This window comes from Muntiacus reevesi, chromosome 5, assembly GCF_963930625.1.
Source record: "Muntiacus reevesi chromosome 5, mMunRee1.1, whole genome shotgun sequence".
Lineage (NCBI taxonomy): Eukaryota > Metazoa > Chordata > Mammalia > Artiodactyla > Cervidae > Muntiacus > Muntiacus reevesi.
The window spans coordinates 68320765-68345226 of NC_089253.1; the positions used below are offsets into that span (position 1 = coordinate 68320765).

The 24462-nt window shown below is 36.2% G+C and overlaps 1 protein-coding gene across 4 annotated transcripts in view; it reads left to right on the forward strand.

The window, feature by feature from the left end:
• Positions 1 to 24462, forward strand: part of SPATA17 (spermatogenesis associated 17) — a 233922-nt gene that overhangs the window by 11460 nt on the left and 198000 nt on the right. For 3 of the 4 annotated variants that reach the window (XM_065936726.1, XM_065936727.1, XM_065936725.1), the window contains exons 2-3: positions 16242 to 16331; positions 18234 to 18315. In XM_065936726.1, coding sequence (XP_065792798.1) covers positions 16242 to 16331; positions 18234 to 18315 — 172 coding nt within the window. The remainder of the gene's footprint in view (positions 1 to 16241; positions 16332 to 18233; positions 18316 to 24462) is intronic. The other variant, XM_065936728.1, reaches the window with a different exon arrangement.

Genomic DNA, 24462 nt, shown 5'->3' on the forward strand with positions numbered 1-24462 from the left:
GAAATTATTTAATCTTCCTTTTGACTAAGTATTGTATGTTAACATTATTACTGGGAGAGTTTAAAAAGCATAAACTCAAGACAGATAATGTGATTGCTTATCTTGTGTGATAATTACACATAAGGGGTAAGCTCAAACTAATATATTAGTTGAAAAAAGTATTAGGCATATCTGTATACCCTATACTTTTTCTCTCTCCTTTGTAAGGTGGTCAGCTGTTTATTGCTGGTGAAGGAGAGAATAATGTTTTCATTAATTTAAATAGAGTACAGTTGACCTTTGAACTCCTTGGGTTTGAACTACCAAAGTCCACTTATATTCAGATACCTTTTCCAACAAATGTGTTCTATAATAATGCACAATCCCCAGTTGTTTGAATGCTGGGAATAATTGAAGGTGGGAGGAGAAGGGGACGACAGAGGATGAGATGGTTGGATGGCATCACCGACTGAAAGGACATGAGTTTGAGCAAGTTCCAGGAGTTGGTGATGGACAGGGAAGCTTGGCGTTCTGCAGTCCATGGGGTCACCAAGAGGTGGACACCACTGAGCGACTGAACTGAACTGAACTGATGCATATAGAACTGCAGGTATTTGGGCTGATGTAAGATTATGCATAGGATTTTTGACTGAGTGGGTTGTTGATGCCCTGAACAGCCTCATTATGAAGGGTCAACCAGGTCTACTACAGGCATTTTAAATATTAAGGGTACAGAATCTGGAAAAATGGTACTGATTAACCTATTTGCAGAGCAGGAATAGAGACACAGATGTAGAGAACAGACTTGTGGACATGGAAGCAGGGGAAGGAGAGGGTGGGGTGAATTGAGAGAGTAGTACTGACGTATATACACTACCGTCTACAAAATAAATAGCTAGTGAGTAGCCACTATATAGCATAGGGAGCTCAGCTTGCTGCTCTGTGATGACTTAGAAGGGTGGGATTGGGGGGTAGGCTGGGAGGGGAGCTCTAGAGGGTGGGGATTTATGTATACATATAGCTGACTCATGTTGTCATATAGCAGAAATGAGCACAGCAATGTGAAGCAGTTATATTCCAATAAAAGATTTTAATGATGAAAAGGGTTAAATAACCATGAAAAACCATTTTATCTATTATCATGAATTTGACTTTATATCAGCCTTTTTGAATAAATGTTTCTTTCCTTATCTTCTTTACCCTCTATCTTCTTTGAATTGCCTTCTCTACTAGACATTGTGTTACTTTATCTTCTCTATTTTTGCCCTAAATGACATTTTTATTTCCTGTACTAGAATAGAATATTGACTAGGATGATAATGTTGAAAGAAAAATGAAAGATTCCTTCTAACCCTGAAACCCCATGAAATAGTGGCCTTGTTTTCATGACTGATTCATGGCATTTGACACTGTTTAATCATGGTCTCCCTTCCTGATGCTCTTCCAGTAATTTCTAGGAACTGCAAAATACTTATGTCTTTTATTTGGGCCTTATGTTTTTTCCTGTTATTTGCCATCTTTCACTATAAATATTTTTGAACCAAAGACTGTTACATTTTGGTGATGTGTGTTGCCAAGGCCTCAGTGATGATATTCAGGGAATCTAATGTCCCTTTGTATTGTACACAGAACTCTGAAAACTAGTTAAGAACTTTGCCTTCTGCCTTGACTTCAGCTATTACTTATCTTCCTTCCTCCCTTCTTTTTTTCCTTTCTCTATCCTCCCACAGACATTAGTTTAGCTTCTCCTATGAGTCAGACACTTTAGTATCTGTTGGGATACAGATAAAATAAAAGGTGAGCCTTACTCTCAAGAAGATAACTATTATGATTAGTATACAGAAGAACTTTCAGAGTACTATAAAGATGAATCCCTTTGGAAGTTGTAGTTGCAAAAGGAGGGTATGGCAACCCACTCCAGTATTCTTGCCTGGAGAATCCCATGGACAGAGGACCCTATGTGGTCCATTGTGTTGTGAAGAGTTGGGCACATCTGAAGTGACTTAGCATGCAAAATAAGACAGTCTACCTCAAATACAACAGTAGAGATACTTTTCATCAGCCACCATAAATAGTAAGGGGAGCATGATATTACAAAATTAAATGACAATTTTCCAGCAGCCAAATCCAAAGGCATGGAATATTACAATTTAAACATAATAAAGATTTAAAATAAGTGTTATGAAGGAATTCAGTGGGCTACAAGGAAACTCAGAAAGGCAATATAATAGGCAATAATACTAAAAGTGTGAGAGATGTTAAATCCCCACTATTAGCAATGGATAGATTGTCCAGAGAGAAAATCAACAAGGCAATGTTGGAATTGAATAACACTTTAAAAGGAATGAATTTATTAGACATATATTGAACATCCATCCAACAGCAATGGAATGCACATTCTTCTCAAGGGTACATGGAATCTTCTCCAAGATAGATCATATAATAGGCCACCAAAAAAAAAAAAAAAAAACTTAGCAAATTTAGAAGATTGAAATCATATCTATCCTCTCTGACCACAATAGTATAAAGCTAGAAATCAACAAGAGAAAAGTGAGAAGAACTGCAAATATGTGAAAACTAAACAACATACTTCTAGATAACCATTGGATCAAAAGAAAACTCAAAAGGGAAATAAAAAGTTGTCTCAAATGAAAACTAAAACACAATATAACAAGTATTGTGGGATTCGGCAAAAGTAGTTCTGAGAGGAAAGATTATAGCAATAAATATATATATTAAGAAATTTCATCTCAATTGAGTAACCAAACTTTACTTCTCAAGGAGCTAGAAAAAGAACAAATTAAGTTCAAATTTAGTAGAAAGAAGGAAATAAGGATCAGAATGGAAATAAATGAACTAGAGACTATAAACACAATAAAAAAGGTCAACAAAATTAAGAGCTGATTCTTCAAAAAAGATTAGCAAAATTGACAAAAAGGGGACTCAACTAAATTTAGAAATGAAAGAAGAGATATTACAACTGAAGCTACAGAAATACATAGACTCCAAAGAGACTACTATTGAACATCTATACCCAAAATTATATAACCTAGAAGAAATGAATACATTTCTACAAGCAAGAAATCTACCAAGTTTAAATTAGAAAAAAAAAAAAAAAAAAGCAAATCTGAACAGACAATAACGAGTAAAGAGATTGAATTGGTAATTTTAAAACTTCTAACAGAAAACTCCAGGATCAGATGGCATCACTTGAGAATTCTACCTAACATTTAAAGAAAGTATGAATACCAATACTTCTCAAATTTTTCCAAAATATTGAAGAACATGTTCAAACTCATTTTGCAAGCATTATTTTGATACCAAGACTAGATAAGGATACAATAAGAAAAGAAAACTGTAGACCACTACCCTTCATGAACATAGATGAAAATATTCTCAACAAAATATTAGTTAACGGAATTCAAGAACACTTTGGGCAGTATAACCAAGTGGGATTTATCACTGGGATGCAAAGACTGTTTGATATATGCAAATTAGTAAATATAATATATCATCACATCAATAAAATGAAAGACAAAAATTGTATGGTCATCTCAATGAATTCAGAAAAAGTATTTGACAGAATACAACATCTTTTGATGATAAAAACCCTTAACAGACTGAGTATAGAAAGAATATACCTTAAAAGAATATAGGCCATGCATGACAAACTCAGTTAACATTATTCTTAATGTAGAGAAATTGAAAATATTTCCTCTAAGACCAAGATCAAGGAAATGATCTTACCAATCCTACTCAGTATAGTACTGGAAGTTCTAGCTAGAGTAATTAGGCAAGACAAAGAAATAAAGACATCCAAATTGGAAAGGAAGAAGTAAAACTGTCATTATTTGCTGATGATAGAAATGGCATGAACCTAACAGAAGCAGAAGATATTAAGAAGAGGTGGCAAGAACAGACAGAAGAACTATACAAAATGATCTTACTGACCCAGATAACCATGGTGGTTTGATCACTCACCTAGAACCAGACATCATGGAAGTCAAGTGGGCCCTAGGAAGTGTCACTATGAACAAAGCTAGTGGAGGTGATGTAATTCCAGCTGAGCTATTTCAAATCCTAAAAGATGATGCTGTGAAAGTGCTGCACTCAGTATGCCAGCAAATTTGAAAAACTCAGCAGTGGCCACAGGACTGGAAAAGTCAGTTTTCATTCCAATCCCAAAGAAAGGCAATGCCAAAGAATGCTCAAACTTCCGTAAAATTGCACTCATTTTACAGTCGAACAAAGTAAGGCTGAAAATTCTCCAGCTAGGTTACAACAGTACATGAACTGTGAACTTCCAGATGTTCAAGCTGAATTTAGAAAAGGGAGACGATCCAGAGAACAAACTGCCAACATCAACTGGATCATAGGAAAAGCAAGAGAATTCCAGAAAAACATCTACTTCTGCTTCATTGACTATGGTAAAGTCTTTGTGTGGATCACAACAAACTGTGGAAAATTCTTAAAGAGATGGGACTACCAGGTCACCCTACCTGCCTCCTGTGAAGCCTGTATGCAGTTTAAAAATCAATAGTTAGAACCAAACATGGAACAACCGACTGATTCCAGATTAGGAAAGGGGTACGTCAAGGCTATATATTGTCACCCTGCTTATTTAACTTATATGCAGAGTACATCATGCAAAATGCTGGGCTGGATGAAGCACAAGCTGGAATCAAGATTGCCAGAAGACAGCAATCCCACTGCTGGGCATACACACTAAAGAAACCAGGACTGAAAGAGACACATGTACCCCAATGTTCATCATAGCACTGTTTATAATAGCCAGGACATGGAAGCAACCTAGATGTCCATCAGCAGATAAATGGATAAAAAAAGCTGTGGTACATTTACACAATGAAATATTACTCAGTTATTAAAAAGAATGCATTTGAAATCAAAACCACAATGAGGTACCATCTCATGCTGGTCAGAATGGCTGCTATCAAAAAGTCTACAAACAATAAATGCTGGAGAGGGTGCAGAGAAAAGGGAAACTTCTTACACTGTTTAAGGGAATGCAAACTAGTACAACCACTACAGAGAACAGTGTGGAGATTCCTTAAAAAACTGGAAATAGAACTGCCATATGACCCAGCAATCCCACTGCTGAGCAAACACACCAAGGAAACCAAAATTGAAAGAGACACGTGTACCCCAATGTTCATCATACCACTGTTGAAAATAGCCAGGACGTGGAAGCAACCTAGATGCCCATCAGCAGACGAATGGATGAGAAAGCTGTGGTACATACACACAATGGAATATTACTCAGCTATTAAAAAGAATGCATTTGAATCAGTTCTAATGAGGTGGATGAAACTGGAGTTTATTATACAGAGTGAAGTAAGAGAAAAACACCAATACAATATATTAACACATATATATGGAATTTAGAAAAATGGTAATGATGACCCTATATATGAGACAGTAAAAGAGACACAGATGTAAAGAACAGACTTTTGGACTCTGTGGGAGAAGGCGAGGGTGGGATGATTTGAGAGAATAGCATTGAAGCATGTATATTATCATATGTGAAATAGATCGCCAGTCCAGGTTCGATGCCTGAGACAGGGTGTTCAGGGCTGGTGCACTGGGATGATCCTGAGCGATGGGATGGGGAGGGAGGTGGGAGGGGTGTTCAGGATGGGGAACGCATATACACCCATGGCTGATTCATGTCAATGGATGGCAAAAAGCACTACAATATTGTAATTAGCCTCCAATTAAATAAATTAAAAATAAATAAATAAAAAGAATGCATTTGAATCAGTTCTAATGAGGTGAATGAAACTGGAGCCTATAATACAGAGTGAAGTAAGTCAGAAAGAAAAACACCAATACAGTATATTAACACATATATATATGGAATTTAGAAAGATGGTAATGATGACCCTATATGTGAGACAGCAAAAGAGACACAGATGTAAAGAACAGACCTTTGGACTCTGTGGGAGAAGGTGAGGGTGGGATGATTTGAGAGAATAACATTGAAACATATATATTACCATATGTGAAACAGATTCCCAGTTCAGCTTAGATGCATGAGACAGCGTGCTCAGGGCTGGTGCACTGGGATGACCCTGAAGGATGGGATGGGGAGGAAGGTAGGAGGGGGTTTCAGGATGGGGGACACATGTACACCCATGGCTGATTCATGTCAATGTATGGCAAAAACCACTACAGTATTATAAAATAATTAGCCTCCAATTAAAATAAATTAATTAATTAAAAAAAAAAGATTGCCAGGAGAAATAGCAATAACCTCAGGTACACAGATTATACCACCTTATGGCAGAAAGCAAAAAGGAACTAAACAGCTTCTTGATGAAAGTGAAAGAGGAGAGTGAAAAAGCTGGCTTAAAACTCAACATTCAAAAAACTGAGATCATGGTATTCTGTGCCATCACTTCATGGCAAATAGAAGGGGAAACAATGGAAACAGTGAGAGACTTTATTTTGGGGGGCTCCAAAATCGCTGCAGATGGTGACTACAGCCATGGAATTAAAAGATGCTTGCCCCTTGGAAGAAAAGCTATGACAAACTTATGTTTGTCATATGTATGTCATATGTCATATGTATGTCATATGTCATATGTATGTCATATGTTTACATACAGCATATGTAAAAACAGAGATATTTATTTGCCAACAAGTCTGTATAGTCAAAGGTAAGATTTTTCCAGTAGTCAGGTATGGATGTGACAGTTGGACCATAAAGAAGGCTGAGCATTAAAGAATTGATGGCTCTGAACTGTGGCATTAGAGAAGACTCTTGAGAGTCCCTTGAACTGCAAGGAGATCAAGCCATTCAATCCTAAAGGAAATCAGTCCTGAATATTCTTTGGAGGGACTGATGCTGAAGCTGAAACTCCAATACTTTGGTCACCTGATGCAAAGAACTGACTCATTTGAAAACACCCTGATGCTGAGAAAGGTTGAAGGCAGGAGGAGAAGGGAGCAACAAAGGACAAGATGGTTGGATGGCATCACTGACTCAATGGGCTTGAGTTGAGCAAGCTGCAAGAGTTGATAATGGACAGGGAAGCCTGGTGTGCTGCAGCCCATTGGGTTGCAAAGAGTTGGATATGACTGAATGACTGAACAATAACAACTGATCCTGTATTAGAAAATCCCAAAGAATTTCTTCAGAACTGTTGACTTAATCAACAATTTCAGTAAAGTGGCAGGGTTTGAATTTATACAGAAATCAATTGAATTCCTTTACACTAATGAAGAAACAGCTGAAAAAAAATTATAGTATCTCATTCACAGTAAAATCAAAACCCATAAAATATTTAAGGATAAGTTTAATCAAGGAAGTAAAAGATATGCAAAGTGAAAATTACAAAAATCTGCTAGAAGAAAATGAAGAACACGAACAAATGAAAAGACATCCTGTATTCTTAGATTGGAAGAGGTAATATGTTAAAATACCCATATAACTGCCAAACCATCTATAGATTCAGTGCTATCCCCACCCAACACCAAAGGTATTCTTTACAGAAATAGAAGAAACAATCCTAAAATCTATGAGAAACCAAAAGACCCTGAATAGCCAAAGCAATCCTGAGACAAAAGAACCAAAGCTGGAGGTATCACACATCTGGATTTCATTCATAGTATAATGGAAAGTCATAGTAAGAAAAGCAGAATGGTTCTGGCACAAAAATAGACACATTGACTAATAGGACAGAATAGAAACCCTAAAATTAAATCCCATTGGATATGGTCATCTAATATTTGAAAAGTGAGCCAGGAATACTCAGTAGGAAAGGGAAGTCTTTTCAATAAGTGGTGGTGGGAAAACTGGAGAAACACATGAAGAGCTGTGAAATTGGACCCCTATCTCACAACACTCAAAAAAGTTAACTCAAGATGGATTAAAGAGTTAAACACAAGATTTGATACTGTAAAACTAGAAGAAAACATAGAGATAAAGCTCATCGATACTGGTCTTGGCAATAATTTTTTAGCATGATGCCAAAATCATAAACAACAAAGAAAAAAATCCACAATTGCAACTATATCAAATTCAAAAACTTCTGTACAGCATCATGAACAATGAAAAAGAATCTACAGAATGGGAGACAAATTTTGCAAATCATGTACTCAACAGGGGCTTATAACAGAAAAGCAAACAGTCCAATTAAAAAATGGGCAGAAGAACTAAATAGTTATTTCTCTAAATAAGACATCGAAGTGGCCAACAGACACATGAAAAGATGTTTAACATCGCTAATCATAAGGCAAATGCAAATAAAAGCCACCATGAGCTATCCTCATCTGCCATCTGTTAAAATGATGCTCATCAAGAAGGCAAGAGAAAACAGATGCTATCAAGTCTGTGGTGAGAAGAGAACCCTTATATGTTGTTGGTGGGAATGTAAATTGGCCCAACCAGTGTGGCAAACAATGTAAAGTTTCCTCAGAAAATTAAAAATAGATCTACCATATGATCCAGCTATTCCACTTCTGGGTATAAGCTAAAAGAAATGACTACAGGATTTTTGACAGTTTATATGAACTCCACACTTAATGCAGAACTATTCATAATAGTCAAAATAGGGAAACAATCCAAACACACATAAACGAATGAATGGGTAAAAACGATATGGTATTATACACTGTGATATTGTTCAGTCATAAGAAAGGAAGATATCTTCCCATTTGTGACAACATGGATGGACCTTGAGCACATTATCTCCTTGAAATAAGTCAAACAGAAGCACAAGTACTGTATTAGATCACTTATATATGGAATCTAAACAAATTAGACATAAAAAAGAGGTGAAAATGGTGGTTACCAGAGAAAGGTGGTGGCTAAGAATGATGGTGTTTAAGGGTACAATTGATGCTTTTGAACTGTGGTGTTGGAGAACACTCTTGAGAGTCCCTTGGACTGCAAGGAGATCCAACCAGTCCATCTTAAAGGAGATCAGTCCTGAGTGTTCATTAGAAGGACTGATGCTGAAGCTGAAACTCCAATACTTTAGCCACCTTATGCGAAGAGTTGACTCATTGGAAAAGACCCTGATGCTGGGAGGGATTGGGGGCAGGAGGAGAAGGGGACGACAGAGGATGAGATGGCTGGATGGCATCACCGACTTGATGGGCATGAGTTTGGGTAGACTCCGGGAGTTGGTGATGGACAGGGAGTCCTGGCGTGCTGTGGTTCATGGGGTTGCAGAGTCGGACATGACTGAGCAACTGAACTGAACTGAACTAAAGGGTACAAACTTGAAATGAGTAGTGAGTAAGCCATCCAGATCAAGAACATATAATAAATATAGACAGTAATATTGTACTATAATCATGTAATGTGATAAATACTGCTGTATCATCAATCATATTACAATGCACATCAAATTTATTCAATAATAAGTACCATACTAACTTACACATAATTTACATACAGTAAATATTTTTTGATTTATTAATAAGATATTGACAGACTAGTATATTTTTTTCTTACTGCAATCTACATAGATGCCCACTATTGTGTAATAATGTAATAATTGTCATTATAGCTTAGTGAAAACACATTATCAGTCTTTCAAGTTTTTTATGATATGCCTGCAAACATACTCATGATTGCTATTATTGAAATTTTACAGAAGAAATGGAATTTTGGGTTAAAAAGTTTGCTTAAGATAAACCCAGCCAGTAAGTGGCACAGTTTAAGCTAAGGCCTTTGTACAAAGCTAAAGAGCTTGCAAATATCTTAACATTTTAACTAGGTTAGGCTGTGGTTCATGTTACATTAAATAGTCAAGTTCCTTAGGTTTTAATGCCTAGATATGTCTAATACTTTCCTTAACATTGAAAATGTATTTATATTTTCTAAAATATAAATTTTAGAAAATATAAAATATAAAAAATAAATTTAAAATATAAAAATAAAAATATAAAGTACAAAAAATAAAATTTAAAAATATAAAAAATAAATTTGTTTATTTCAATACAATTAAAAATTTTTTTTCAATTATTTTTAATAGTTGGAGGCTAATTACTTCACAACATTGCAGTGGGTTTTGTCATACATTGACATGAATCAGCCATGAAGTTACATGTATTCCCCATCCCGATCCCCCCTCCCACCTCCCCCCACACCCAATTCCCCTGGGTCCTCCCAGTGCACCTGGCCCGAGCACCTGTCTCATGCATCCAACCTGGGCCGGTGATCTGTTTCACCATAGATAATATACATGCTGTTCTCTCGAAACATCCCACCCTCACCTTCTCCCACAGAGTCCAAAAGTCTGTTCTGTACATCTGTGTCTCTTTTTCTGTTTTGCATATAGAGTTATCATTACCATCTTTCTAAATTCCGTATATATGTGTTAGTATGCTGTAATGGTCTTTATCTTTCTGGCTTACTTCACTCTGTATAATGGGCTTCAGTTTCATCCATCTCATTAGAACTGATTCAAATCAATTCTTTTTAATGGCTGAGTAATATTCCATGGTATATATGTACCACAGCTTCCTTATCCATTCGTCTGCTGATGGGCATCTAGGTTGCTTCCATGTCCTGGCTATTATAAACAGTGCTGCGATGAACATTGGGGTGCATGTGTCTTTTTAAGATCTGGTTTCCTCAGTGTGTATGCCCAAGAGTGGTATTGCTGGGTCATATGGCAGTTCTATTTCCAGTTTTTTAAGAAATCTCCACACTGTTTTCCATAGTGGCTGTACTAGTTTGCATTCCCACCAAGAGTGTAAGAGGGTTCCCTTTTCTCCACACCCTCTCCAGCATTTATTGCTTGTAGACTTTTGGATAGCAGCCATCCTGACTGGCGTGTAATGGTACCTCATTGTGGTTTTGATTTGCATTTCTCTGATAATGAGTGATGTTGAGCATCTTTTCATGTGTTTGTTAGCCATCTGTATGTCTTCTTTGGAGAAATGTCTGTTTAGTTCTTTGGCCCATTTTTTGATTAGGTCATTTATTTTTCTGGAATTGAGCTGCAGAAGTTGCTTGTATAATTTTGAGATTAATCCTTTGTCTGTTGCTTCATTTGCTATTATTTTCTCCCAATCTGAGGGCTGTCTTTTCACCTTGCTTATAGTTTCCTTTGTAGTGCAAAAGCTTTTAAGTTTAATTAGGTCCCATTTGTTTATTTTTGCTTTTATTTCCAATATTCTGGGAGGTGGGTCATAGAGGATCCTGCCGTGATTCATGTCGGAGAGCGTTCTGCCTATGTTCTCCTCTAGGAGTTTTATAGTTTCTGGTCTTACTTAATTTTTTTGATAATATTACACAACTCACAAAATGATTTGTTAAATTCAGAAATTAATAAAGTAAATTTCTCCTTTCAAATTTTAGTCCTTAAAAAGGCAATCACTTTTAATAGCTTTGTTCAAAGTAAGACTTTTTCTGTGTATACATTCCCATATTAATATAGTTTCAATTTTCTATAAATATGGGATCATATTACACTATGCTGTATCTTCTTTTGTTTTCACATTACATGTTGTGTCTATGTGAAGACATACTGATCCATTTAATTTTTATCAGGACAAAATGTGTGTGTGCTCAGCCACTTCCAACACTTTGCAACCCCATAGACTATAGCCTGCTAGGCTCCTCTCTCCATGGAATTTTCCAAGCAAAAATACCAGAGTAGGTTGCCATTTCCTACTTCAGGGAATCTTCTTGATCCAGGGGTCAAACCCACATTTTTTGCATCTCCTGCATTAGCAGGTGGATTCTTTTTCACTGAGCCACTTGGAAAGCTCAAGGACAAAACAGTGTTCCATTTTATGGATGTACTATACTATATCTATTGCTTATTTTGGTTGTTTCTGTAATTTTAATAGTACAATGATAAATCATAAAAACTAATTTCCTGAGTCATCTTAAGTATCTTTTTGTGCCTTTTAAAAAAAACAGTTTTCTAAATGCACTTTATTAAAGACACTTAGATGCCATTTGTTAGTTACTTCAATCTTTTACATATTTTTCTATGTATGTTGCACCAAAATTCTATAAATAAATAGCTTTGTATATAAAGGTAATACTTCCTCTTTCATATTGCCTTAAAGGAACAGAAAATTCACATATTTTGTGGAAGTAACATTAACCACTTCACTGTTCAGAACAAAATTAAATTGCTTACATTTTTTGGAAAAGTGATGACATTTAATAGTAAAATTTAACATTGGAAACCATTCATCAATGCCTACCTTCAGCTTTTTGACTAAAGAAAATTGTTTTCCAAAGCTCTAAGGAAGCGTTTGTTTTAATATAAATTTTCCTGAAATATACATTGGCATTTATAAGATGGATTTATTATATATAGGTCTCAAAGTGAAAATATACCTAGAACCCAGGTCAAGGGCTTCTAAAAGTGAAAGTTGCTTGTATTTTCTTTTCTGTAAATTGGCTGTCTTTTGCTGCTCTTCAGTTAGGTTGATTTTTTCCAGTTTCTTCTTTTTTCTTTAATTTTTCTTTCCTTCAAATGTAGTAACAATAGCACAAGATCTTTCGTTTTCCCATTATAGAATTCCCAGTGTATGAAGACACGACAGGTTTTAGAAATGGCCTGTCCTGAGATTTGTATTTTCATCATTCCATTATATTTTTACCACCATGTGTATATGTGTGCAGTTGTAACAAACATTTCTGAAGTTTTGTGACTTTGAACATGGGTAGGTGAAAGTTTCCTGTATGTGTTCAAAGACCAAATTGTTTCTTTTTGGCCACACACATGAGTGCCTTGTTATTCACTCACTCAGGCATGTCTGACACTTTGCAACCCCATGGACTGCAGCACGCCAGGCTTCCCTGTCCTTTACTGTCTCCTGAAGTTTGCTCAAACTCATGTCTATTGAGTCAATGATGCCACTCAACCATCTTATCCTCTGTCACCCCCTTCTCCTCTTGCCATCATTCTTTCCCAGCATCAGTCTTTTCCAATGAGTCAGCTCTTCTCATCAGGTGGCCTAAGTATTGAAGCTTCAGCATTAGTCCTTCCAATGAATATTCAGGGTTGATTTCCTTTAGGTTTGACTGGTTTGATCTGCTTGCAGTCCAAGGGACTCTCAAGAGTCTTCTCCAGCACAACGGTTTGAAAGCATCAGTTCTTCAGCGCTCAGTCTTCTTTATGGTCCAACTCTCACATCTGTACATGTGACTGACTGAATGTACATGACTACTGAAAAAACCATAGCTTTGACTATATGGACCTTTGTCAGCAAAGTAATGTCTCTGCTTTTTAGTATGTTGTCATAGACTTTCTTCCAAGGAGCAAGCTATTGTACTGCCTTCTCATGGTAGTTAGCATAGTGAGAAATTTTTGTTTTTTATTGGTGTTTTTCCACATTTTCATCTTTTAGTTTATTTTATAATTTTAAGGATATTGATGCTATTTTATGCCACAAAATTTCAATATTATATTTGGAAAAGTCTTACATGCATTTTCGCCTCTTGCCTTTTCCTTCTTGCTTTTTATTCCTTTTTACTTCCCTCCCTTCTCCTGTTCTCATCATTCCTCTTCCCCTTTAGGGAAAGTGATGGTTAGGAATGCAGCCTCAAGAGCTAGATTACCTAGAATCAACTCTTGACTCTGTCACCAACTAATATGGGATCTTGGGCATAGCACTACACTTACCTCTGCTTCAGTATCTTCCTCTGTCAAATGGACATGCTTATTTACTCCATTGAGGTGTTGAAAGGAATTATGTGTGAGTTAACTCAGTGGTATGTAAAATGGTTGGAATAGTGCTGGCACATGAAGTATTAATTTATTTAAGATATTATTGGACTTCCCAGGTGGCGCCACTGGTAAAGAACCCGCCTGCCATTGTAGAAGACACAAAAGATGCAAGTTCAATCCCTGGGTCTGGAAGATGCTTTGGAGGAGGACATGGCAGCCCACTCCAGTATTCTTGCCTGGAGAATCTCATGGACAGAGGAGCCTGGAGGGCTGTAGATCATAGGGTTGCAAAGAGTTGGACATGACTGAAGCAACTTAGCATGCACAGGATATTATTATTGTCTTCATTTCTTTTAACAGAGTTGTTCAGAGATCTGCCTGTCTTTTACCCATAATCACCCCTGGCTTCAAGCTTCTAAGAGCGTGCAGGCTTCTGTTGAGTCCTCAGCAGCTCTTGTCATCCTAAATTCGGGTAGATGTCCATACCCTGAAAGATAAAGTCAGGGAGTTTGCAAGTGGCATTCTTCACAGAGATTCAATGCAGCAGGTGGCATGCAGTCCCCTAGAGGAAGCGGCTCTGGAAGACAAAAGTTGAGTGTTAGGAATGACATCCTTTGGGACTTTCCTATGGGTTCAGTGATTAAGACTCCATGCTTCTAATGCAGAGGGCACAGGTTCAGTTGCTGGTTGGAGAACTAGGATCCCACATACTGTGTGGCCAATAAAAAAAAAGGGGGGGGGGAATTATATCCATTATGTCTCTAGATCCAAACTGTTTTTTCTTCTACTCCTAATTGTCTAGCGTGTCACCACACAATGATGTCCAGTAAATTTTATTGCAAGGAGATGGAGGTTCTAACCTTGGGTTGGGAAGATCCCCTGGAGAAGAAAATGGCAACCCACTCCAGTATTCTTGCCTGAGACATCCCTTGGACCAAGGAGCCTGGAGGGCTACAGTCCATGAGGGTCACAAAGAGTTGGACACAGCTTAGTGACTAAACAACAACAACAACAACAATAGTAGTCTTATCTCGGTGCCTTTCTTGATCTGGTAGAGTGACTATTCTCTTGTGTAGGTTTTACAGTTTATGCTTTACTTCTACTAACCCTTTTAATAATTTGTATGATTTTTCACTACTATTTTCAACATCTGGGTCACTGACTTGATACATAATTTTTGTTCCTCTTTCGGCTTTTGTAAATTCTTTTCAATTAGGCTTTCTAGATAACTCTATTTCCTGGTTATTTAGTAGATAGTAATCCTTCTGCTTGTTTCTTTAACTCTTTGTCACTGATGGTTTAATTGCCATTTTCTCTCCCAGTGAACTTCATAGTATTGTTTGAAGTATTCTTTTTTCTATTCTGTTTTTTGTTCTAATTGTCTAAATTTATTGGGCTTTTCTGATGGCTTAGATGGCAAAGAATCCGCCTGCAATGCAGAAGACCCAGGTTCAATCCCTGGGTTGGGAAGATCCCCTGGAGAAGGGAATGGCTACCCACTCCAATATTCTTGCCTGGAGAATCCCATGGACAGAAGAGCCTGGTGAGCTACAGTCCGTGGGGTTGCAAAGAGTCATACAGGACTGAGTGATTAACACTTTCACTTTCAATGAAATCTATATATTTAATCTAGCAGTGAAAACAAAAAATAATCTTGAGAGAATTCCTGAGGGAATTTTTTAAAAAGTGAAAAGTAAATGGCTAGCAATTCTTTATTTATTCAGTAGACAGAGAGTGCTAATTTTTTGCCAGCCAATGTTACAGGAGAGATATTACTCTGCGTTTCATAGTAATTTCCATAAGCATTAGGACCTTATCAAATGGGGATGGGGAGAGAATTGTAATGACCGAAAAAATTAAGATGGAGATCTGTCTTGAGTAAACCTTTTTCTTCCTTGTAAGTCAGTAAAATCAAAAGACTGAATTTCTTGTCTCTTTTTGAGGCCTATGACCCTGCCCCCTGGCTCCCTAATTGAAGTAGACCTTCTCAGAACTCTATCCAGAACAGGCAAAATGATGGATTCATTTTACTTAGAGGCAATTCATTTAACTGATGTAGTGAGTGAAATATGTGAGGATTTTAATCTTGCATGATATGTGTAGTGGCATTAAAAAAATAAAGTCAAATAATTATGTTTAAAAATAATGACAAAATAGCACATTGCCTTCTAAATTTCCTTATAAACACTCCTGGCAAATTAATTAGTTGAAAATAGATGATTATAAAAATAAAAAAAGTAAAGCTATTGAAAGCACGTGGCCTCTCAGAGAAAGGTTAATTTTTTAAACATAGCTCATCGCTTCTGAAATATTTTCTTTATTTAGCATTTTGTACTAAGTAGCTTCAGTTGTGTCCGACTCTTTGCGACGCTATGGACTGTAGGCCACTAAGCTTCACAGTCCATGGGATTCTCCAGGTGAGAATACTAGAGTGGGTTGCCATTTCCTTCTTCAATTTAGCATTTTAATTTCATGTAAAATAACATTGAATTATAATTATCCTTTTGGAAGAAATTAAAAATTAAGTTTAACAGGTTGATTTGCTTTAGAATTGTATTACTTACTAATGAAATGCTTTAAAAATTTTGATTTTAGTGTTGTGGATATATTTCGAAAAAAGGAGAATGATGCAGCAATTAAAATCCAGAGCTGGTTTCGAGGATGTCAAGTTCGAGCATATATCAGGTATACTGATTTTGCCATGGAAACCTCAGATATACCATAAAAAATATACTCCTTAGAAAATGTAATTTATTCATGTATTTCTCATTGCAAATAATTTTTTTTACTTGTAATTAAGTTAATAACTTATATGATGTCATTTAAAGACATAACTCTTTTTGCTCCTTGTTTCTTATGTATCAAAATACTAAATGATATTGACCATATCTCTGGAAAATTCCCAATGTTATAAGTATACTTGATCAGATTATTTTCTGTAGGTTCCATAGGATGTGACAAATGACTGAACCTGTATTTTTATAGCAGTGAATTTATTGACTGGTAAGAAAGAAAAACAGAGCAAAATGAAACAACACAGAAGCTATTCCAATCCTCTCCAACATGTTGGTAAATAAAGACAAATGGTGCCAAAATGATACCATTCTGATTACAGAGACCAAAGTTGATCCCCATCTTAACTATTTCTACTTCGTCAGTACTCAAATTTCCTTCAGTTTCTCATCAATTCTGAAAAATATTGCCCTTGAAGAGGTGGAGAAAGAATATGACTAGTCCATTATTAGTCAGATGGTGAGCTAGGGGTTATACTGTAGTCTTTCTTATATTAACTAGTAGGAGCCCGACATGGAAGTAAAAGCAGGAAGATGAGGTTTCTCTTTTGGCCACTATGCCAAATAGGAACATGGCAGCAGAATATTTTTTAATTCAACAGACTAAAATGACATTACTTGGGATAGACTGAGTAACATGAGTATGAAAAAGGAAAGTGTTTCTTGACTTCAAGAATTATTTCAAAGTACTGGTAGTGATTCACATCAATACTGCCTGGCTTATTTCTCAACATGTCACTATGACCTGTTTTATAATCTTTCATTGTATTCTTCTTAATTTACTTTTGGTTTATTTTTTGAAGTAATTTACTCTATTAGTTTCATAGTGATGTGAAACTTTTATAGATTGTATTCCATCCTGGTGACTCAGAAGGTAAAGAATCTGCCTGCAATGCAGGAAAGCTGGATTCGATCCCTGGGTTGGGAAGATCCCCTGGAGGAGGGCACGGCATCCCACTCCAGTATTCTTGCCTGGAGAATCCCGGTGGACAAAGGAGCCTGGCAGGCTTCAGTCCCTGGGTTTGCAAAGAGTCGTACACAACTGAGCAGCTAAGCACAGCTCGTAGCTCTGAAACATTGGGTGTATTCCCTGTGCTGTAGTATATCTCTGTAGCTTATTTATTTTATACACAGTATTACCTCTTAATTCCCTACCCCTGTCTATTTCCCCTTCTTCCCTCTCCCCACTGATAACTATTGTTCATTCTCTATGTCTGAAATTCTTTTTTTGCCTTTATTTTTAATTTTCACTAGCTTGTTTTATTTTTTAGATTCTACATATAAGTGATAATATATAGTATTTGGCTTCCTCTGTCTTACTAATTTCCCTAAGCATAATACTCTCCAGTTCCATCCATGTTGTTGAAAATGGCCAAATTTCATTCTTTTTTTATAGCTGAGCAATATTTGTGTGTGTGTGTGTGTGTGTGTGTGTGTGTGTGTGTGTGTGTAAAATATATAGTATCTTCTCTACCCATTCATCTTTTGATGAACACGTAGGTTGCTTCCATATCTTGGTAATTGTAAGTAATACTGCTATGAATATCAGGGTGCATGTATCTTTTTAAATTAGTGTTGTTGTTTTCTTCAGGTATATACCCGGGAATGAATTGCTGAATCATATGGTAGTTATATTTTTAGTTTTTTGGGTAACCTCCATACTCTCTTTAAAAGTATGCATAACCTTGGCTTTGAATTTGATTTCTTGAATTGTGGAAAGGAATGTCCTAGGCAGAAATTGAAAATATATCATTGTTTCAATGAAAGCATACTAATAAGCATGTTTTCTACCTAGGTATTTGCACAGAGCAGCAACAATTATTCAGAAACAATGGAGAGGTTACTTAGGCAGACAACAATATCAAGTAATTGTCAAGGTAAATATTATGAAATTTATATATGTTAGCATTTGGTTTATATAATTTATTGTAACTTATTCACATCAGTCACATTTATAGTAGTTTTAGAGTTATTGATAATATTTATATGAGAACAAAATTGAGCTTAATTTTTAGAATGAGACTTCAGAGAAGACTTTCCTGATTTTTCCATGAAGAATTGATGACTAACTTCTTTGTACCCAAACTATATCAGATATTTTATTTTTGTTAAAGTAATCTTTACAGCATATGTATTTGTATGTACTTATTTGTTGAAGATTTTTTCCATTTTCTAGATGGTGAGATTTTTCAGAGTAAGCATTGTGGCTTGTTCATATTTGCTCCACCGACATTTAGACTAGTCTCTGGCTCATCAAACAGTAAACATTGGTTAAAGTGCCCCAAATTAATTCTACAAAGGAAAAGTGTAAGGCAGTTTCTCTCTGTGCTACTTATCATTCCCTTTGATCGACTCTTGGGAAACTTTGAAAATTTACCTTAATAAATGTAGCATAACACAGTCATCTATATTCACAAATAGACTTGAAGAAGTTTGAGATAACATGCCAACTTATACTTCAGTTAAGAGATTTTAGAAATTAGGAAAAAATAATTTTTTTGATATAAAATGAGGAGGTTTCTAATCATTCTCCTACTTCACTAATTTTCTGATTTGTTATGCTTTCTACTATAAGAGTTTAAATTTGTTCTCAATTTATTCTTTATTAGAGGCATTTAAATGAAGTTAAAAGATATAGAGAGAGAAAAGAAAAAATAAGTAGACAACTAAATAATAAGAGGAAAGATAAAGGGTTCCCTTTTCTCCACACCCTCTCCAGCATTTATTGCTTGTAGACTTTTGGATAGCAGCCATCCTGACTGGCGTGTAATGGTACCCCATTGTGGTTTATTTGCATTTCTCTGATAATGAGTGATGTTGAGCATCTTTTCATGTGTTTGTTAGCCATCTGTATGTCTTCTTTGGAGAAATGTCTGTTTAGTTCTTTGGCCCATTTTTTGATTAGGTCATTTATTTTTCTGGAATTGAGCTGCAGGAGTTGCTTATATATTTTTGAGATTAATCCTTTGTCTGTTGCTTCGTTTGCTTTTTCTCCCATTCTGAGGGCTGTCTTTTCACCTTACTTATAGTTTCCTTTGTTGTGTAAAAGCTTTTAATTTTCATTAGGTCCCATTTGTTTATTTTTGCTTTTATTTCCAATATTCTGGGAGGTGGGTTATAGAGGATCCTGCTGTGATTCATGTCAGAGAGTGTTTTGCCTATGTTCTCCTCTAGGAGTTTTATAGTTTCTGGTCTTACATTTAGACCTTTAATCCATTTTGAGTTTATTTTTGTGTATGGTGTTAGAAAGTGTTCTAGTTTCATTCTTTTACAAGTGGCTGACCAGTTTCCCCAGCACCAATTAAAGAGGTTGTCTTTTTTCCATTGTATATCCTTGCCTCCTTTGTCAAAGATAAGGTGTCCATAGGTTTGTGGATTTATCTCTGGGCTTTCTATTCTGTTCCATTGATCTGTATTTCTGTCTTTGTGCCAGTACCATACTGTCTTGATGACTGTGGCTTTGTAGTATAGTCTGAAGTCAGGCAGGTTGATTCCTCCAGTTCCATTCTTCTTTCTCAAGATTACTTTGGCTATTCGAGGTTTTTTGTATTTCCATACAAATTGTGAAATTATTTGTTCTAGCTCTGTGAAAAATACCGTTGGTAGCTTGATAGGGATTGCATTGAATCTATAGATTGCTTTGGGTAGTATAGTCATTTTGACAATATTGATTCTTACAATCCTTGAACACGGTATATTTCTCCAACTGTTTGTGTCCTCTTTGATTTCTTTCATCAATGTTTTATAGTTTTCTATGTATAGGTCTTTTGTTTCTTTAGGTAGATATACTCCTAAATATTTTATTCTTTTTGTTGCAATGGTGAATGGTATTGTTTCCTTAATTTCTCTTTCTGTTTTCTCATTGTTAGTGTATAGGAATGCAAGGGATTTCTGTGTGCTAATTTTCTATCCTGCAACTTTACTATATTTGTTGATTAGCTCTAGTAATTTTCTGGTGGAGTCTTTATGGTTTTCTATGTAGAGGATCATGTTCTCTGCAAACAGTGAGAGTTTCACTTCTTTTCCTATCTGGATTCCTTTTACTTCTTTTTCTGCTCTGATTACTGTGGCCAAAACTTCCAAAACTATGTTGAAAAGTAGTGGTGAGAGTGGGCACCCTTGTCTTGTTCCTGATTTTAGGGGAAATGCTTTCAGTTTTTCACCATTGAGGGTAATGCTTGCTGTGGGTTTGACATATAGCTTTTATTATGTTGAGGTATGCTCCTTCTATTCCTGCTTTCTGGAGAGTTTTAATCATAAATCGATGTTGAATTTTGTCAAAGGCTTTTTCTGCGTCTTTTGAGATAATCGTATGGTTTTTATCTTTTGATTTATTAATGTGGTGTATTATATTGATTGATTTGCAGATAGTAAAGAATCCTTGCATTCCTGGGATAAAGCCCACTTGGTCATGATGTATGATTTTTTTAATATGTTGTTGGATTCTGTTTGCTAGAATTTTTTTAAGGATTTTTGCATCTATGTTCATCAGTGATATTGGCCTGTAGTTTTCTTTTTTTGTGGCATCTTTGTCTGGTTTTGGAATTAGGGTGATGGTGGCCTCATAGAATGAGTTTGGAAGTTTACCTTCTTCTGCAATTTTCTGGAAGAGTTTGAGTAAGATAGGTGTTAGCTCTTCTTAAATTTTTGGTAGAATTCAGCTGTGAAGCCATCTGGTCCTGGGCTTTTGTTTGCTGGAAGATTTCTGATTACAGTTTCGATTTCCTTGCTTGTGATGGGTCTGTTAAGATCTTCTATTTCTTTCTGGTTCAGTTTTGGAAAGTTATACTTTTCTAAGAATTTGTCCATTTCTTCCAAGTTGTCCATTTTATTGGCATAGAGCTGCTGGTAGTAGTCTCTTATGATCCTTTGTATTTCAGTGTTGTCTGTTGTGATCTCTCCATTTTCATTTCTAATCTTGTTAATTTGGTTCTTCTCCCTTTGTTTCTTAATGAGTCTTGCTAACAGTTTGTTGATGTTCTTTATTTTGTTAAAAAAACTTTTAGCTTTGTTGATTTTTGCTATGATCTCTTTAGTTTCTTTTGCATTTATTTCTGCCCTAATTTTTAAGATTTTTTTCCTTCTGCTAACCCTGAGGTTCTTCATTTCTTCTTTCTCTAGTTGCTTTAGGTGTGGAGTTAGGTTATTTATTTGACTTCTTTCTTGTTTCTTGAGGTAAGCCTGTAATGCTATGAACCGTCCCCTTAGCACCACTTTTACAGTGTCCCATAGGTTTTGGGTTGTTGTCTTTTCATTTTCATTCATTTCTATGCATAGTTTGATTTCTTTTTTGATTTCTTCTATGATTTGTTGGTTATTCAGAAGTGTGTTATTTAGCCTCCATATGTTTGAATTTTTAATAATTTTTTCCTCTAATTGAGATCTAATCTTACTGCACTGTGGTCAGAAAAGATGACTGGAATGATTTCAATTTTTTTGAATTTAGCAAGGCTGGATTTATGGCCCAGGATGTGATCTATTCTGGAGAAGGTTCCATGTGTTCCATGTGTTTCACCTTTTTCCACCTTGAGAAAAAGGTGAAATTGATTGTTTTGGGGTGAAACATCCTATAGATATCAGTTAGGTCTAGCTGGTCCATTGTGTCATTTAAAGTTTGTGTTTCCTTGTTAATTTTCTGTTTAGTTGATCTATCCATACTTGTGAGTGGGGTATTAAAGTCTCCCACTATTATTGTGTTACTATTAATTTCCTCTTTCATACTCGTTAGCATTTGCCGTACATATTGCGGTGCTCCTATGTTGGGTGCATACATATTTATAATTGTTATATCTTCTTCTTGGATTGATCCTTTGATCATTATGTAGTGTCCTTCTTTGTCTCTTTTCACAGCCTTTATTTTAAAGTCTGCTTTATCTGATATGAGTATTGTGACTCCTGCTTTCTTTTGGTCTCCGTTTGCGTGAAATATTTTTTTCCAGCCCTTCACTTTCAGTCTGTATGTGTCTCTTGTTTTGAGGTGGGTCTCTTGTAGACAGCATATATAGGGGTCTTATTTTTGTATCCATTCAGCCAGTCTTTATCTTTTGGTTGGGGCATTCAACCCATTTACATTTAAGGTAATTATTGATAGGTGTGGTCCCGTTGCCATTTACTTTGTTGTTTTGGGTTCGCCTTTATACAACCTTTCTATGTTTCCTGTCTAGAGAAGATCCTTTAGCATTTGTTGAAGAGCTGGTTTGGTGGTGCTGAATTCTCTCAGCTTTTGCTTGTCTGTAAAGCTTTTGGATTCTCCTTCATATCTGAATGAGATTCTTGCTGGGTACAGTAATCTAGGTTGTAGGTTATTCTCCTTCATTACTTCAAGTATGTCCTGCCATTCCCTTCTGACCTGAAGAGTTTCTATTGATAGATCAGCTGTTATCCTTATGGGAATCCGTTTGTGTGTTATTTTTGTTTCTCCCTTGCTGCTTTTAATATTTGTTCTTTGTGTTTGATCTTTGTTAATTTGACTAATATGTGTCTTGGTGTGTTTTGCCTTGGGTTTATCCTGTTTGGGACTCTCTGGGTTTCTTGGACTTGGGTGGCTATTTCCTTCCCCATTTTAGGTAAGTTTTCAGCTATTATCTCCTCGAGTATTTTCTCATCCCTTTCTTTTTGTCTTCTTCTTCTGGGACTCCTATGATTTGAATGTTGGGGCGTTTCACATTGTCCCAGAGGTCCCTGAGGTTGTCCTCATTTCTTTTGATTCTTTTTTCTTTTTTCCTCTCTGCTTCATTTATTTCCACCATATTATCTTCTACCTCACTTATCCTATCTTCTGTCTCCGTTTTTTTTACTGTTGATTCCCTCCAGAGTGTTTTTGATCTCATTTATTGCATTATTCATTATTAATTGACTCTTTTTTATTTCTTCTAGGTCCTTATTAAACATTTCTTGCATCTTCTCAATCTTTGTCTCCAGGATATTTATCTGTAACTTCATTTTGTTTTCAAGATTTTGGATCATTTTTATTTTCATTATTCTAAATTCTTTTTCAGGTAGATTCCCTATCTCCTCCTCTGTTGTTTGACTTGGTGGGCATTTTTCATGTTCCTTTACCTGTTGGGTATTTCTCTGCCTTTTCATCTTGTTTAGATTGCTGTGTCTGGAGTGGGATTTCTGCATTCTGGAGGTCTGTGGTTCCTTTTTATTGTGGAGGTTTCACCCAGTGGGTGGGGTTGGACGATTGACTTGTCAAGGTTTCCTGGTTAGGGAAGTTTGTGTCGGTGTTCTGGTGCATGGAACTGGATTTCTTCTCTCTGGAGTGCAATGATGTGTCCATTAATGAGTTTTTAGATGGGTCTCTGTGTTAGGTGTGACTTTGGGCAGCCTGTATGTTGACGCTCAGGGCTATGTTCCTGTGTTGCTGGAGAATTTGCATGGTATGTCTTGCTCTGGAACTTATTGGCTCTTGGGTGGTGGTTGGTTTCAGTTAGATATGGAGCCTTTTGGATGATCTCTTATTACTTAATGTTCCCTGTAGTCAGGAGATTTCTGGTGTTTCCAGATTTTGGGCTTAAGTCTCCTGCCTCTGGATATCAGTCTTATTCTTCCAGTAGCCTCAAGACTTCTCCAACTATACAGCACTTATAATAAAACTTCTAGGTTAATGGTCAGAAGATTCTCCACTGTGAGGGACACCCAGAGAGGTTCACAGAGTTACATGAAGAAGAGGAGAAGGAGGAGAGAGATAGAGATGAGCAGGAGGAGAAAAAGGGGGACTCAAGAGGAGAGAGACAGATCTATGCAGTTCTCTGTTTCCTAAGTGTTCTCCATAGCCCAGACACCTACAGAGATTCACAGAATTGGATTGGGAAGAGAAGGGGGAGGGAGGAAATAGAGGTGATCTGGGGGAGAAAACAGAGAGTCACAAGTGGGAGAGAGTAATCAACACATTCCTGAGTAAAAATGGGTACTGAATATTGGATTCTTAAATGTCCAAAATTGATATCAAATACTGAAAAACAAAGATTAAAAATCTAGAGTAGAGGTTAGACTCTTAAAAATACAATATTAAAAGCAAA